General features: G+C 42.9%; 1 protein-coding gene across 1 annotated transcript; it reads right to left on the reverse strand.

The window, feature by feature from the left end:
• Positions 1-6,464: 6,464 nt before the first annotated feature.
• Positions 6,465-7,388, reverse strand: LOC148139393 (putative G protein-coupled receptor 139). Its single transcript, XM_087980922.1, has one exon. The coding sequence runs from the start codon at positions 7,386-7,388 to the stop codon at positions 6,465-6,467; it is 924 nt and encodes a 307-aa protein (XP_087837048.1).
• Between the last annotated feature and the right edge of the window lie 8,197 nt (positions 7,389-15,585).

Raw genomic sequence — 15,585 nt, forward strand, 5'->3', positions numbered from 1 at the left:
AATCCTGAACCTGGTTCTTCTCTCTGTTGTGGCCAGTAACACATCTCCTTTTGCTTTTCTTTCCTGTCAAAATACATTTTGAGAATATTCACATGACAAACTCTGTGAGATTTCTTTCTGTCTGGAGTCTTTATCAAGTAGTTCACCTCACTCAATTTCATCTCGATTTCATAAGGTCCACTAAGCCTTGCTGTTATAGGTTCACCTATCACTGGAAGTAACGTTAACACCTTATCTCCGATTACAAAATTGTGATTTTTTTTGTCTGCTTCCTGTTTCCTTTCATGCTGTGATACTTCTGACTGCTGACTGGGCACCTCCCCACTCTATTTATCAATCTCAAAAATTTGACACATAGTCCATACATGTAGTCTCTGAATTCTGACTTCCAATTTTCTCCTCAATCAAATTTAGCAATCCTCTCACTTCATGCCCCAAAGTGAATTCAAATGGACTGAATTTTGTCAATACATTTAGTGTATCTCTGATTACAAAATGCATGAATGGAATTCCCTTATCCCAATCATCTGTCTTATAGTCTTGACTATAAGCCCTCAACATGGTCTTTAATATCTGATGCTCTTTCCAACTCTGGATGTTCTGCAGAATTGTTTTATTCCAAAGTTGTCCATAACTTCCTTGAAAAATTTTGATGTGAAGTTTGAGCCTTGATCTGATTTTATATCTGTGGATTGTCTGTAACGAGTGAAAAAAGTTGACTAATTCGTCTACAACCCTTCTGGCTGTGATATTGTGTAAAGGAGTGGCCTCTGGATATCTAGTTGATGCATCCATTATTGTTAACATATCCTGATCCCCACCTTTTGTTTCGGGTGGGGGTCCTATGCAATCAATTGAGACTCTTGTAAAAGGTTCCTCCAATGCAGGATAGGTATTAAAGATGCAGGCTTTCTTACTGTCTGTGTTTTCCAGTTACCTGACATGCATGACATGCCAAGCAAAATTCAGATACATCCTTGTGCAGTCCAGGCCGGTAATTATGTTTGTGTATTTTATCTTGAGTTTTTTCTCATTCCTAAATGACCCGCTAGTGGTACCTCATACAGCACTCACAACACTTCCATTCTATAACCCACGTGGGTGGCACGGTGGCACAGTGGTTAGCACTGCTGCCTCACAGCGCCAGAGACCCGGGTTCAATTCATGCCTCAGGCGACTGACTGTGTGGAGTTTGCACGTTCTCCCCGTGTCGGCGTGGGTTTCCTCCAGGTGCTCCGGTTTCCTCCCACAGTCCAAAGATGTGCAGGTCAGATGAATTGGCCACGCTAAATTGCCCGTAATGTTAGGTAAGGGGTAAATGTAGGGGTATGGGTGGGTTGCGCTTCGGCGGGGCGGTGTGGACTTGTTGGGCCGAAGGGCCTGTTTCCACACTGTATGTAATCTAATCTAATCTAATCTAATATGACTTAATGAACTTTTGCCCATTTCTGATTTGTCTGAGTATGTGATAGTCTCTATTTCCTCATTAAGACATTATTGTTAAGATAGTAACATTGAGGGATACATTCAGATTCTGTTTCTGTGTAGGTCTTTTGAAGTGATTGCTTTGAATTTTCATCTTTCTGCGGTAACTCAGTTAACTTATCTGAGCAAAAGATGCTACGTCATTTATCTGCTCCGAGTTTGTGTCAATCATCTGATCAAACAGGGGCTCTGCTAATTCCACTTCAACTTTCTTATCTGCACTCTTTGATCTCTCCTGTTTCAACTGGTGACTTTGTGACCTTGTTAGTCCCCAGCCAGGAAAAATCCCAGGATTTGTGCCCTTCAATAGTTAGGTTGCCATGAGTTTTCACTGGCTTATCAACCACAGCAGTCAGCACTCCTACCTGTGAACCAACTATATCATTAGCAAGGACAAACTGTATTTCTGGAGCTGGGAGTTGTCCAGGATTCTTATCACTTTTCCACTCTTCACCTGGACACTCTAATCTCACTTTACATAATTGGCTCACCGTGAATTCACATTACTATCTCCTTTTCTGACAAGAGTCCTCCAGAAGTGTGTATCTCCACATCTTTCCACATCACAGATTGATAAAATCCTGTATCTCTTTGCATTGTAACTTCTTCACCTGCTGCTCCCGACCAATGCGAGTAAGCTTTACTTTCATAAGTACTTGGTTTAAGAAGATCTGGCACTTCCTCCTTAACCATTCTCCGACCAGCTTGTACATTCTAGTGCAGCTTTCTAGCCCCCTCTGCGCTTTCCATTACCACTCCAACAAAATTCACTGGCTTATCCTGTTTTCCTACCTTTGGCTTCACAGTGCATTCCCTAACTTGCCAACACTGTGATTTCATCTGGCCTACTTTATTGCAGTGAAAACACCAGAGTTTTTTTTAACTTCTCTTTCCCTTTCAAGGGTTTCCTTTTTACCCTGTGGTAAATTATCCTTATGATCTTCACCGTGATCTATTTTCCCCTTCCATGTGAAGATGTCTCTTTTCCACAATTTCTATCCCTCACCAATTGAAATTGATCTTGCAAGCCAAACTTCACTCAACACACCAATTCATAACCATCTGCCATTTCAGCTGCTGATCTTGCTGTTTTAACTCTCAACTCTTCTACATGAGTTCTCACTACTTCAGGAAGTGAGGTTTTGAACTCCTCCAAAATAATTGACTCTCAAAGAGCATCACAGGTTTGTTCTATTTTGAATGACCTCATCCACCTATCGAAGCTTTTATTTGATCCTTTCAAACCCAATGTAGGTTTGACCAGGGTCCGTCCTTAGAGTCCTGAAACATTGTCTGTAGGGCCTATAGCACAGCTCATATGTGCTTAAGATGGGTTTCTTCACCACCTCATATGCTCCAGATACTTCATCTGATGGTGATGCAAACACCTCACCAGCTCCACCTCCAAGTTTTGTTTAGTTTAATTAAATCCCACATGGTCTCTGGCCACCACATTTCTTTAGGAACCTTTTCAAAGAAGATAAAAAAAGATTCCACATCCTTCTCATCAAATTTAGGTAACGCTTGATTATATTTAAACAGTTTCTCATCAGGCTTTTGGCTGCAAGGGGTTTGCTCATCCTCACTAAGCTTATCTTTGGCCTTCAGAAACATCCTTTTAAGCTGACTTGCGTGTCAAAGGGCCAACTTCTGAAGTTCAACTTTCCTCTCTTTCTTCCTTCACTCTCTCTCCATTTTCTTTCTTTCTCTCTCTTTTTCTTTTTATTCTGCTCAAGCAATTTTTTTTTCTTTTTCTCTTCCCTCAGCTTTTAATCGTGATTCCACCTTCTGCCTCTAACTCAAGATGAGTCATTTTCAATTGAACTTTAGCCATCTCTGAAGAGTCTGATGGTGTTTCCAGCAAATTTAAACACTGAGGTATTCCTGTAATTCTATCTCCAAGCTCCAACCCCAGTTTCTCTGTTAATTTCAGCAACTTGGCTTTGCTCACCTTTTGTAAAACCCCCAAAGTCTCTTCATCTACCCCTTGAAAACTCTTGGTGACTGAAAGAGCCACTGCTATCACAAGCTCTGTTTAAACCAACTGAATCCAACACCCAGAACAAAAGACTCTACACCTCTGACTCACTGCTTTCAAGTCCCAACACTCCTAATCCCAATTTGGAACAATAGAACAAATCTCACAAGGAGCCCACAATCCTGTATGGATCAGGCCATGCCCTCTCGAAACATTACAAGGAAGTAGCCTGGACCCTAATTTTGGTAGTTGCTTTAATTAGGTGTAATGTGGATGCAATTGATCAAACCACTTAGTTTTAAACAAAAAGGAACTTATTTGCAAGATTATCAAATGAAACACAAATAAAAGAGAACATAATACAGAACTGACTTCAACTATTTGGAAACTCAGCAGATTATCCCAGTTAATGACACTGTTCCAAATACTTGCCACAATCCCCACAAACACTCCTTGGCACACAAGGCAAAATCAAACACAGGGTCTTACAGGAAGGAAGTTCGGGAGAAAGGAGGATCGCAAAAGATCTGCTTCTTTGGACCCAACAGCTTCAAGACTACCCTAAAACCCTTCAAACTTAGACTTTTCAGTGTCTGATAAAAAAAAAACAAGGACCACATAAACTTGCTAAAGGAGCAGCAGCATTACAGAAGCTAAATGAAGGGGAAGGAATGGGTCCACATTCCGAAGGAATTGAAATCACCACTGAGCCAAAAAGGCTGTCAAACGCCTAGCCTGAGGATGTGATGGTTGTTCCTCCAGTTTGCGCTGGGATTGACTGGAACACTGCAGCGTGCCGTGGACAGATATGTGGGCATGTGAGCAGGAAGCTGGGTTACAATGACCGGCTTTGGGAAGGTCAGGGTCACACTTGCTCACGGACCACAGGTGTTCTGCAAAATGGTCAGCCATTTTGTGTTTGATTTCCCCAGCGTCGAGTTGGCCACATTGGGTGCAGCCAATGCAAGATTGGAGGAGGGTACAGGTGAAGTGTTGCTGTTCAATCTGACTGACGCTGTGACCCAGAACTTGGTGTGCTCTCTGCTGTTCCCAGGGACTGGGAAACCAGGTAAACATGAGCTGATGGGCTGGGGAGGCTGTACCGATATAAAAGATGTTCTTTGTCCTGCCTGGGACCTGCTGCCTTTCCAGTTCAAAGAGCTGCCCAGGGTCACAAACAGACATGTTTTCATATCCAGGATTCCAAGATTAGGGACACTCTGGAAATTGGGGCGGTGACTGCTGATGTGTAATGGAGGAGAATCATTGATTTGGATCACAGAATAACGTTTGAGCACATCAAGGCCCTGGAGATCAAATAAAATGCCCAGGCTTTATGTAACAGACATTGACTGACCTGATACAGTTTCTCTCCAATATAAACAGATACTATCAGGCCGTATTGGGAACTCTGATCTGTATTACACCTTATCCTGTAGGCATTCCCACAAACTCTCCTGATTTCAATTGACTACTTTTGTTTAGATAGGGAGAGAATAAGAGAAAGAGAGACCTGCAGGGCTCAGTGGAGATAAAAGGAGTGGAAGGGAAGGGAAGATGGGGTGAGGTGATGGCCTTGTTATCACTGGCTTGTTCATTCCAATGACACTAATAACGTTCTGGGGACCTGAGTCCAAATCATGGAGGTTTTCTTTCAATACAAATCTGGAATTAAGAACCTCAGGATGAACATGAAACAGTCCTTGATTGTTGGGGGATAAAGTCCCACCTAGTTCACTCATTCCCTTCAGGGAAGGGAAATCTACCAGCCTCGCCTGGTCTGACTCGACATGTGACTCCAGCACCACTGCAATGTGCTTCACTCTAAACTGGCCCCTGGGTAATTAGGGATGGGTAATATATCTTGGTCTATCCAATCCCAGTGATGCCCCTCGAATAAGTTTGAACAGAAGTGAATGAATGTGGAAACAACAGATGGAGGGATTGAGAAAGGAATATAAGTGATAAGACAGATGTGGACAAATTGTGGATGTGTGGAGAGAGAAATAGCATCAATAATGTGTCTCATGTTGAAAGTATTACTTTAAACCTTGAGATGGTCCTTTATTTCCCCTGGAGAACACAGTAGATTATGTGTGATTTGCAAAGGGAATCACGTAAAACCAAGACATAAAGCCCACAACATACATTTGTCTTCATTTTTATTTATTTCCTCCTGAATACTCTCTCAGATATGGAGACAATCACCACCAATGTGTTTAAAAGGAGAGAAAAGGAGGTGAGGGAAGCTTTCCAGTCATAGTTGTCCGGCTGATGGGCTGGAGAGGCTGCACCGATATAAAAGATGTTCTTTGTCCTGCTGCCTTTCCAGTACAAAGAGCTGTCGATGGCCCAGGGTCACAAACGGATACGTTTTCATATCCAGGATTCCGAGATTAGGGACACCCTGGAGATTGGGGCAGTGACTGCTGATGTGTAATGGAGGAGAATGATTACTTTGGTTCACAGGACAACATTACAGCATCTCAAGGTCCTGGAGATCAAATAAATTGCCCAGGCGTTATGTAACAGACATTGTTTGATCAGACATATGCCCGTGAATCCATGTCTCTTTAATAGACGGACCATCTTTTTTTGTAAGAGCAACTTCAATTCTCAAAAGAAGATATAAACATGCTGCTGTTGGAGTGGGATGGACTTCAACTTCACCTATGCACTGAATTCTTGTGGTTTCAAATAACCCTTTTGGACTGTAAAATGGTGTCATGTGGCTTCTAACTTTCGCAAGGAAAGCGGTGATATGTTCACTTGGGCCAGGGGCTAGAAATCAAGTGACAGAGAAATAGCCAGTGACAGAACCAGGAGAAATGAACTCATCTTGACATCCAGCCAACACAGGTTTGAGTCTCATGGTTCAAGAGGACAATTCCGCCTCTTCTCCTACTGATACGGAAAATAACAGGGAAATTCAGGTGAGTCCCAAGGACTGGAGACAGCATCATGAGGCGTATAAACTGTGCTCCCATCTCAAACTTGTTTCTTATTTTGATGTAGGGATACATTCACGGATGAGAGTGAAGGGATATTTCAGAGCCCTCTTCAGCTCCTCTCTGAATTTACTCTGGGTTAGGGCATAAAGGGCAGTGTTTGTACAGGAGCTCAGGTAGAAGAGCACAGTCCCAGATGTGTCAGCAATCATAACAGGATGGTCATAACTGGGGTAAAAATGGTTGTTGGTAACCTTCATCAGTAAGAAAACACTGATCTTGGTCATCCACAACAATATAAAACTGCCCGAGACAACAAACAGCAGGATGATGGATTTCCGCCTGTTGACCATCTCTGCATCTCCTCTCTGGTCCCTGTTACTGGGAGCTCGGAGGCCCCTGCGTGCCCGATTTGCCAAGACAATGTGCCTGACGGTCAGGGCATTGAACAGCAGGATGAGGAGATAGGGGATCAATGGGTTCAGCAACTGGTGGATCCAGAAAAATACCACCCATCCTGGCAAGATGTAGAACTCTGGTCTGATGCCACATCCCCAGGGCACACCACCCCATGTGCCCAAAGATTTGTATTTGTAGTAAAATGGAATGTTCCTCAAAAGGCTCACAGAACAAACCATGGTTATCACTGAGGTGGCTGTTCTAGCAGAGCAATACCTGACTTTCAGGTTGTGGCAACAAATGGCCACAAAGCGGTCAATGGTGAAAGCAATGGTCAACCAGACAGAACAGTCGATAGCAGCATAACCCATGATGTTGTTAAAACTGCACACCACTGTATAAAACAGGAAGGAAACTGGGAAATATTTAAAACCAAGTGTTGTGAGTATTACACTGAATACAATGACGAGGAGATCTGCTGTTGCCATGGAAATCAAATAGATGGATATACATTTGGTGATGCCACACTTTCCGCGAATCAGGATCACAATCGTCACGAGGTTAGCTGGAAGAGACATTGAAAAGTTATTCCGTATATGGGATCATGACCCTTCAATGCCACAGTAGGTGCCAATATCAAAAATAGGGACATTGCTACAACAACAAGTGCAGGGAGGAGTCCAAATGAGTGATCACAAGATGCCTGAAAAAAGTTTCTTACCTACGGTGCATGATTTAAAAGTGAAAAATATTGTAATTAAGGAAAGGTGTAGCCAAGGTTGACCAAATTCCAACAAGCAGAATAATAGATACTTGTTATTTTCATGTGTGATGCAGATTAAGGGAGATAGATTGATGAGGATACCAAGGATCAGTGGAGCCTTGGGATGTTAAGTATCCAATAAATCAGGCAGAAGTAGCTCTGGCCTGATACTGCAAATGGAATCAGCATCTCAGACTGACGAGGGCACCATCAGTACTGCTCCACAGGATAAAGTGTAGTATTGTGCTGAAATTCTAGAGTCCGCTCTGAACACAGAATCTTGAGATTCAACTGATGCAAAACAATGACTCAAAGCAGCAACTGAGTAAGGCGAGAAAGCTGAACTGAATGGGAGTTATAAATCCTCAATATGATGAGCTGGTGACAAGATGGACAAAATTATCTCATTCTAAATGGTTTGACAGAGAAGTCTCCCTTTGTATAACATGTTGAATGTGCACAAAGTGAATGACAACAACTTCAAGTCAATATGTTCATGACTGAGAAGGTGAAATGAGCTCGGAGCAAACCCTGTCAAGTATTTGAATTCACATCCATGGCAAATGACTGAAGCTACATCTATCCTGACATTCTGAATTAGATTAGCAAGGAGCGCTGATGGATATTGGAAGATTAAACCGAAATATGATTAGATCTTTCTCTTCATGTACAGCCTAAACAAGAACGTGCTGCGTCCATGATGAACAGATTATTAAATGTTTCTCACAGCCCTCTCTGCAATGCACAAAGTTATTCAGAATAATATTGACATTGCAAAGCAAACTAAAGTAGGTCTCTTATACAAATCTATTTTTTGGTTGAATAGTGTTCTTAAAGTCATCAACAAAATAGAAGTATCTCTTTACTCCACAAAATTGAAGAGTGAATGTTGATTAGATTAGATTCCCGAAAGCATGGAAACAGGACCTTCAGCCTATCAAGTCCACAGCAACCCTCTGAAGAGTAACCTACCCAGACCCATTGCTTTCCTCTATATTTACCCCTGACTAATGCACCTAACAGCATGGGAAATCAAGCAAGGCCAATTCAACTGAGCTGCACATCTTTGGACTGTGGGAGGAAACCAGAGCACCTGGAGGAAACCCACACAGACACAGGGAGAATGCGCAAACTCCACACAGACAGGTGGCTGAGGTGAGAATTGAACCCAGGTCCTTGGTGCTGTTAGGTAGATGTGCTAACCACCGAGCCAAAGTACCACCCACACTGGTTAATGAATTGATGGTGATTGATATCAATGTGAAAATTTTCAATACTGTTGCTCTGCTAACCATGAGTCCCCTCAGTAGAAGAAAGAGTAACTAACAGCAACAAGACATCTGAGAGCAACCAACAATACTGCACAGTAATTGCAAATAGATTTCCTATTCAAGACAATGGTTGGACCATAGATTTTGTGGTATCTGACAGGAAATTGAGACTTTTAAACATTCATCAAGGGATGAGAGTATTGTTGGTTGGTTCAGCGTTAATTGTCCATGTCCGGCAGCCCCTTGAGAAGGTGGGGGTGAGCTGCCTTCTGAAACTGCTGGCATCCATGTGCTGAAGGTAGACTCACAATTCACTCAGGGAGGGAATTCCAGGATTTCGACCCAGGAAGGAACGGCAATATATTTCCAAGTATGGATGGTGAGTGGCTCAGAGGGGAATTTGCAGAGGGTGGTGTTCCAATGTATCTTCTGCCCTTGTCCTTCTGGATGGAGGTGATCATGGGTTTGGAATGTTCTGTCTAAGGAGCCCTGGTGAATGTCTGCGGTGCATCTTGTGGATGGTACACATCGATTGTACCATATTCTTCCAATTCAGAATGAAAACCAAATTCCGTGTGGGTTGCCCAGATTGAACCCCTCTCTCCCATTCCTTTCAGCAGTACATTCCAACCTCTAAACACTCACTACCATGAAACAGTGTTCCTTCAAAGCTCATTTGTTCCCCTTGCCCATTGTATTCTACCTAACAATACCATCCAGCCTGCAGGTTGGCCAGTTAGCTTTACATCATTGACACCAGCACATGTAGGCCTTACCACAAAGGCAAATTCCTTCTGTCAGAATTGGATTCCATTGTTCACTCCTGCAATGTTATAAATTACTCAAGTGTTCACCATTCCATGGGGATGCATAGACCGATGGAATAATAAAGCACAGATCGATCCCATTCAACTCATAACACTGGATTTATGTTGGAGCTTTCTATATAGTCCCTCTCTCTCCCTCGCCACCCCTCAACTTCACTCTGTGACCCGTGACTTTAATCCTTTCCCATTCTTACCCCATACCCTTCATAAAATTGCCAGCACTCATCTCCCTCCAGCACCTGCTCAGGCAGTGAATTGAACTGATAACAAATGGCTAGTAACGGAACTCTCATTTCATCCCTGCTCTGAAGAAGAGCTGTGTAAAACCGATTTCCTCTGCTTACAGATTTCCAATTACTGGAAACATTCCCCTTATTTTCTCCATCAACACTATTGACTAGATGAGGCAGCTTTGTGAAATATTCCCAGACCCTTTCTGATCCAAGGAGGATGTACAATTCTCTAAAAGCTCTTTATAGATCTGAAGTTCTCCAATTCCTTATTTTAATATAGTTCACAGTAATCTCCTCCATTTAGTAACTGCTCAGGAACAGAGTTCAAATCAAAGCAGTGTTACTGCTCAAACATACAACCAATTTCCAATCCTTGCCTTTTCAACAGTTGTGCACACTCTCTGTCCTCTGGTTAATACAAGTCCTGATACTGGAAGCATCACTTCCCTTCACCCTGTTATTATAATTTTAATCATCTCTATCATTGAAAACTGCAACTCTAAGTGACTTGGGGAGACTTGTGCACGAAACACAGAGAGCGAGCACAGGGGAGCAGCTGGTAGTCAGGAAGGCTAATGGAATGGTTATAGAATCATAAAATCCCTATGGTGTGGAAACAGGCCCTTCGACCAACAAGTCCACACCGAACCTCTGAAGAGTAACCCACCAAGAACCATTCCCCTACTCTATTGCTCTATATTTACCCCCGAGTGATGCACCTAACCTATGTATCCCTGTACACTATGAGTACTTTCCCACGTCAAATACACCCTAACCTACACATCTTTGGACTATGGGAGGAAGCCAGAGCAACTGGAAGAAGCCCATGCAAACACAGGGAGAACGTGTGAACTCCCAACGAGACAGTCGCCCGAGGCTGGAAGCGAACCCGGGTCCCTGGTACTGGGAGGTAGCAGTGCTAACCACTGAGCCACCATGCCGCCATTATCCCAAGACTGTTGGGGCATAAGAGTGGGGAAGTCTTACTGCACCTGTACAAGGTGCTGGGGCGACTACACCTGGAGAAATGTGAGCAGTTTTGGTCAACTTATTTCAGGAAGGACATATTTCATATGAGACAGTTCTGAGAAGGTTCACTGGCATGACCCTCTGAAGTGGAGGGATTACCAAGGTTACACAGGTAAAGAATCTAGTCACTGGGGTTCAGAAACATGGAAGGTGACACCATTGGAAAAACTAGGATTCTTGAGAGGCTGGACAAGGTAAATGCTGAGAGGATGTTTCCATCATCAGAGGGTCTTGGACAAGAGGGCACAGTCTCCGAATATAGGAGTGAAAAGTTAGCACTGAAATTATGAGGGATGTCTGAACATAGAGAGTTGTGAGTCTTTCAAAATCTTTATCATTGAAAGCTGTGGTATAAAAATCCTTTTGCACATTTTAGGCTGTGTTCCTGGATTCTTGATCAGTTGGGGAATCAAGGGTATTGGGGGAAAAGCAGGATGTGAGGAATCTAGGATCTAAGATCTTATTTATTGCTGAATCAGGCTCTGGGACATTTATGCAGGTTTTAGGGTTTATTCTGCCCATGCCCCCGATCGCCCCCCACCGCACAACACCCCCCACTCCTTCACACCCCCCATCACTTTCAGTTCCAAGGACACTGGGCAACCTCTTTCCTCTCTCCATACAACTGAAGATTCTCATTCCTGGTAACATTCCTATCAAATGGCACTGCAGCTTCCCCAAGGTCACTCCTTCAATCAGACCATCCACATCTCGGTTCCAAAGTAATCCATCAAATATCTCACCATAAAACACAGACAGAACTATAAACCCCACATTCAGTAACGGGGAAGATCTCCTCACCTGGAACACAGACAATTGCAAAGAAATGGAAGAAAGCGAATAAGACCTGCAGAATTATTGGTCCTTGCATTGTTAATGTTGGGTGATCTCATTCATTAACTCTCACACAGGGCTTGGAGTCTGGACTGAGCTCCTGGGATAAGAATCAACACTCCCTTATACATGATCATAAACACCGTGTGTGACGTCTGGTGTCTGTTCTAGTCTATTAAACACCCTCTTCAAACCCATCCATATAACAAAGTGCATTCCCACAATATTGGTATATTCCATGTGGAGATGTAAAAGGATTGCAAACAGCACTCTCTAAAGGGTATTACTTTTAAAACAATTGTGGTTGTTTTCCAAACCCTTTTCTGACAGCATTCATTATTATTATTTTTTGTTCATCTCCTACTTACTTTCGGTTTTGTTTCACATCAGTCACTCAATATATTATTGTCCATGGAGGGCTCACACCCTGGAATTAAGGGACAGCAACAGACTGCTGCCCTTTAACTTCTCAAGAGGATGTTTTCAACGGTGCATTGTGTATTAAGGAGCTCAGAAATAGTACTTGCAATTGAAATGATCTTAAAATAATGGGAAACATTTTATTTCTCAGATTTTAAAATGAACTTGAAACACGTTTCTAATCAATGTCAAAATGTAGCAATCTTCCACTGAATAAAACAATGAAGCAATCACATGGATTTCAACCGAGCCCATTCCTGCTCCATCAATTGGAGTCCAACTCAACCCATCCCCATCCAACTGAGTCCATTGGAACTCAACTGAGCTCAGCTCATGCAGCTTTCACACACCTGAACTCACTCTGTGCGAGATCAACGCAACACCCAGATGCAATGATTCCAATTCCAAAGGAACCCAATATCATGGCACATTCAGCAACAGTTGTGTACTTGTTCATATCATTGAGTTGCTAAGATTGTTCCAGTTGAGTTAATATACACACTGGATAGATCTGCTAGCGATTCTGTGTTTTACTCTTTGAAGCATGGATTCAGTGTTCTGCATAATGGCAAATGATGGATCGGCTCATCAAATTAGCATTAAAAAAGAAAGTAGTTTGTTGCAGTTTCGTCTTGCACTTATCAGGATAAAGGGCAAGAATGCAAATTCAAGTGGAAAACCAGCATGACACTGTATGGTGCAGTGTAAAGGCACAGACTGGGAATGTTAGCACTTACCAGTGAACATGGAACAGTTGCTATGGAAGTGATGAGGGAAACGAGCAGCATATTTAAAGTTGGTCATAAAGTAAACAAAGAGAGTTTTCCACCTCTAATGGATCTAATGGTGGAACTGCCTTGTGCCACGGAAAGGTCAGCTGTGTAAGTTTCCACATAGTGAGGAATTTAACGTTTTACCAAGAAAGCAGATCCACCTGTCCGTGTGTGACAATCAGAGTAAGGAAGCAGAGAAACATTCAAGATGGTCAGAGCAGTGCCATCCTTCCTCAATGGTGTTTGGAATGGAAAGGGAACCCAGTTAGGCTTCAGTTTGATAAACCCATGGTTACACTTGATCTGTGTACGTTCATCACTGTGTTAGGGACCGCTCCTCAGGAAGATGGTACTGGTCTTTGGAAAATGTACAGTGTGGATTCAGCTGAATGACAGGAGGAGATAAAGGATGGGATTATGTGTGTGGAAAGGGGGAAACAGGAACAGATGTGTGGGTGGGGCAAACAGTCTTAAAATGTGAGCCAAGTGCATTGAAAGACTGACATCATAAAGTACCTCAATCATTCAGGCAGAGTAGGGATCTGGAAACCTTCCCCCCAATCACTAACCATGCTGGGAATGAATTGCATCATGCATTGTTAGCACGGGCACAATTCTCTTGCACAAACAGACAAAGGGCGAGTGAGGAAAATTGAGCTGCACCATCTGACTGAATGATACGCTGTACCAGTGGGCTTCAGAATTCACCCTTTCTGGGTCTCTGAAAGTGGGGTCCAACTGTCCCTTTCAACAGGGGGTTTTCAGGGAGAGCAGAGGAGAGATGAGAGAGAGCTGTTCGATCTCCTCTGCTCTCTCTCCAGTGCAATTACATCCCTCCGGAAATGTGCAGTTTGCTGTCTGTAGTCTAACCAAGTTTATCCCACTGTGCACTGGCAATCAAGCCCCACTATTTTCTGAGTCATCAAAAAGGTGAACATTTGATTAAAGCACCAAATTGCCCAACGATACACATCATATTAAAAGAATATGGGCCTGCAGCTTTCTTTGCTATTTAACTGTTTAACATAATCAAACCAATTTAAACCAATGACAAAAAAAAAGCTGTGTTGAATTGCCAATCTGTAACTACAATTTAATTGTTCTCACTTTTAAGAAATCCCATTCACATAAACAAAGTCTGAGAAGACACAAATATTCCATTTTGCGATAAAGTGATATGGATGCTTTAGCTTCACAGACTTTTCCATACCCTGGTATTCTCCATGCGCTTGGCTGCAGTGACCTGCCCAGGAAACAAACAAGAGATTGTCAATGTGCTGAGCTCTCCTGAACACACAACAACTGGTGCTATTTAGAAAACTAACCGAAATAGCATTTCTGATCAGAATTGCACCGAATGTGCATGTGCACACGCGAGCGCACACATATGCACACACTTATTCTCTCTCTCACACACACACACACACGCACACGATCAAACTTACCCATACATGTACGCACACTCATACACATCCACAAATGTGCTTGGACGCAGACACGCACGCACTTACACCCAGATGCACACTCAAACACACATGCACGCGCAAAAACACACCCATATCAATCCACACACACACAGATGCACACTCAAACACACATGCACGTGCAAAAACACACCCATATCAATCCACACACACACAGATGTACACGCACACTTTTTTTTGGATTAGTTTCTTCTTCAATGAGACAACAATGAATATAAATCTGATCACTTTGATGGTAACTGCCTTTTCCCTCAGGTGGGGAGTTTTGAATACGGGACACAGAAATGGTGATTAGAGAAAGATTTAATAAAGACATCAGAATCAAACTTTTTACACAGATGGTGTTTCAGGTGTGGATTGAACTTTCTGAGCAAGTGGTGAATGCAGGTACATTGACAAAGGTTGAATGACATTTGGATGGACACATGAATTGGAAAGGTTTGGAGGGACATACACCATGAGCAGGCAGGTGGGACTAGTTTAGTTTAGGATTGTTTTTGGTGTGAATTTGTTGGAATGAAGGGTCTGTTTCCATGCTCTCTAACTCTATGACTATGACAGTAGCTTATTCTAAGACTATGACCATCGTCCCACACAGTGTCCTTTTGTTCAAAGCAACACCTTTTCCCACTTGGGTCCATGGTCCATTCTGAACACAGATGTGGAGAGGCTAGTTTTGGACTAGTTTGGACAAAGTCAGAAATCACATGACACCAGGTTATAGTCCAACAGGTTTATTTGAAATCACAATCTTTCGGAGCACAGCCCCTTTGTCAAGTGAAGTGAGAGTGAAGCTCACAGAACACAGAATTGATAGACAGGGAGACCTGGGGTGGGGTGGGGGGTGGTGGGGGGAGAGGCTGCAGAGAAATCAAAAGATCATACAAATGGTGTGAGTGGAGTGTGGGATAATAAGTTTCTGCAGGTGACAAACTGTGTTAGACGGTGTGAGGGAAGTGTCAACAGCTGATTACCGAGTGGAGGGATGATGTATAATCCGACTAAATGAGGCAGAGAGATAATGGCAACAACGTAATAAGAAGGTGGTGCTGGAGACAAACCAAATGATTGAAATAACATGGAGCACAAACAGAAGATGCTGGAAAAGCTCAGCAGGTCCGGCAGCAACTGTGAGGAAAAG

Source organism: Chiloscyllium plagiosum, unplaced genomic scaffold (assembly GCF_037043375.1).
Source record: "Chiloscyllium plagiosum isolate Xiang-an unplaced genomic scaffold, Cpla_swu_hap1 HiC_scaffold_38, whole genome shotgun sequence".
NCBI classification, from domain to species: Eukaryota; Metazoa; Chordata; class Chondrichthyes; order Orectolobiformes; family Hemiscylliidae; genus Chiloscyllium; species Chiloscyllium plagiosum.

Bases quoted from the DNA above. Each gene is read 5' to 3' on its own strand.
- LOC148139393 (XM_087980922.1), bottom strand. From the start codon at position 7,388: ATGTCTCTTCCAGCTAACCTCGTGACGATTGTGATCCTGATTCGCGGA.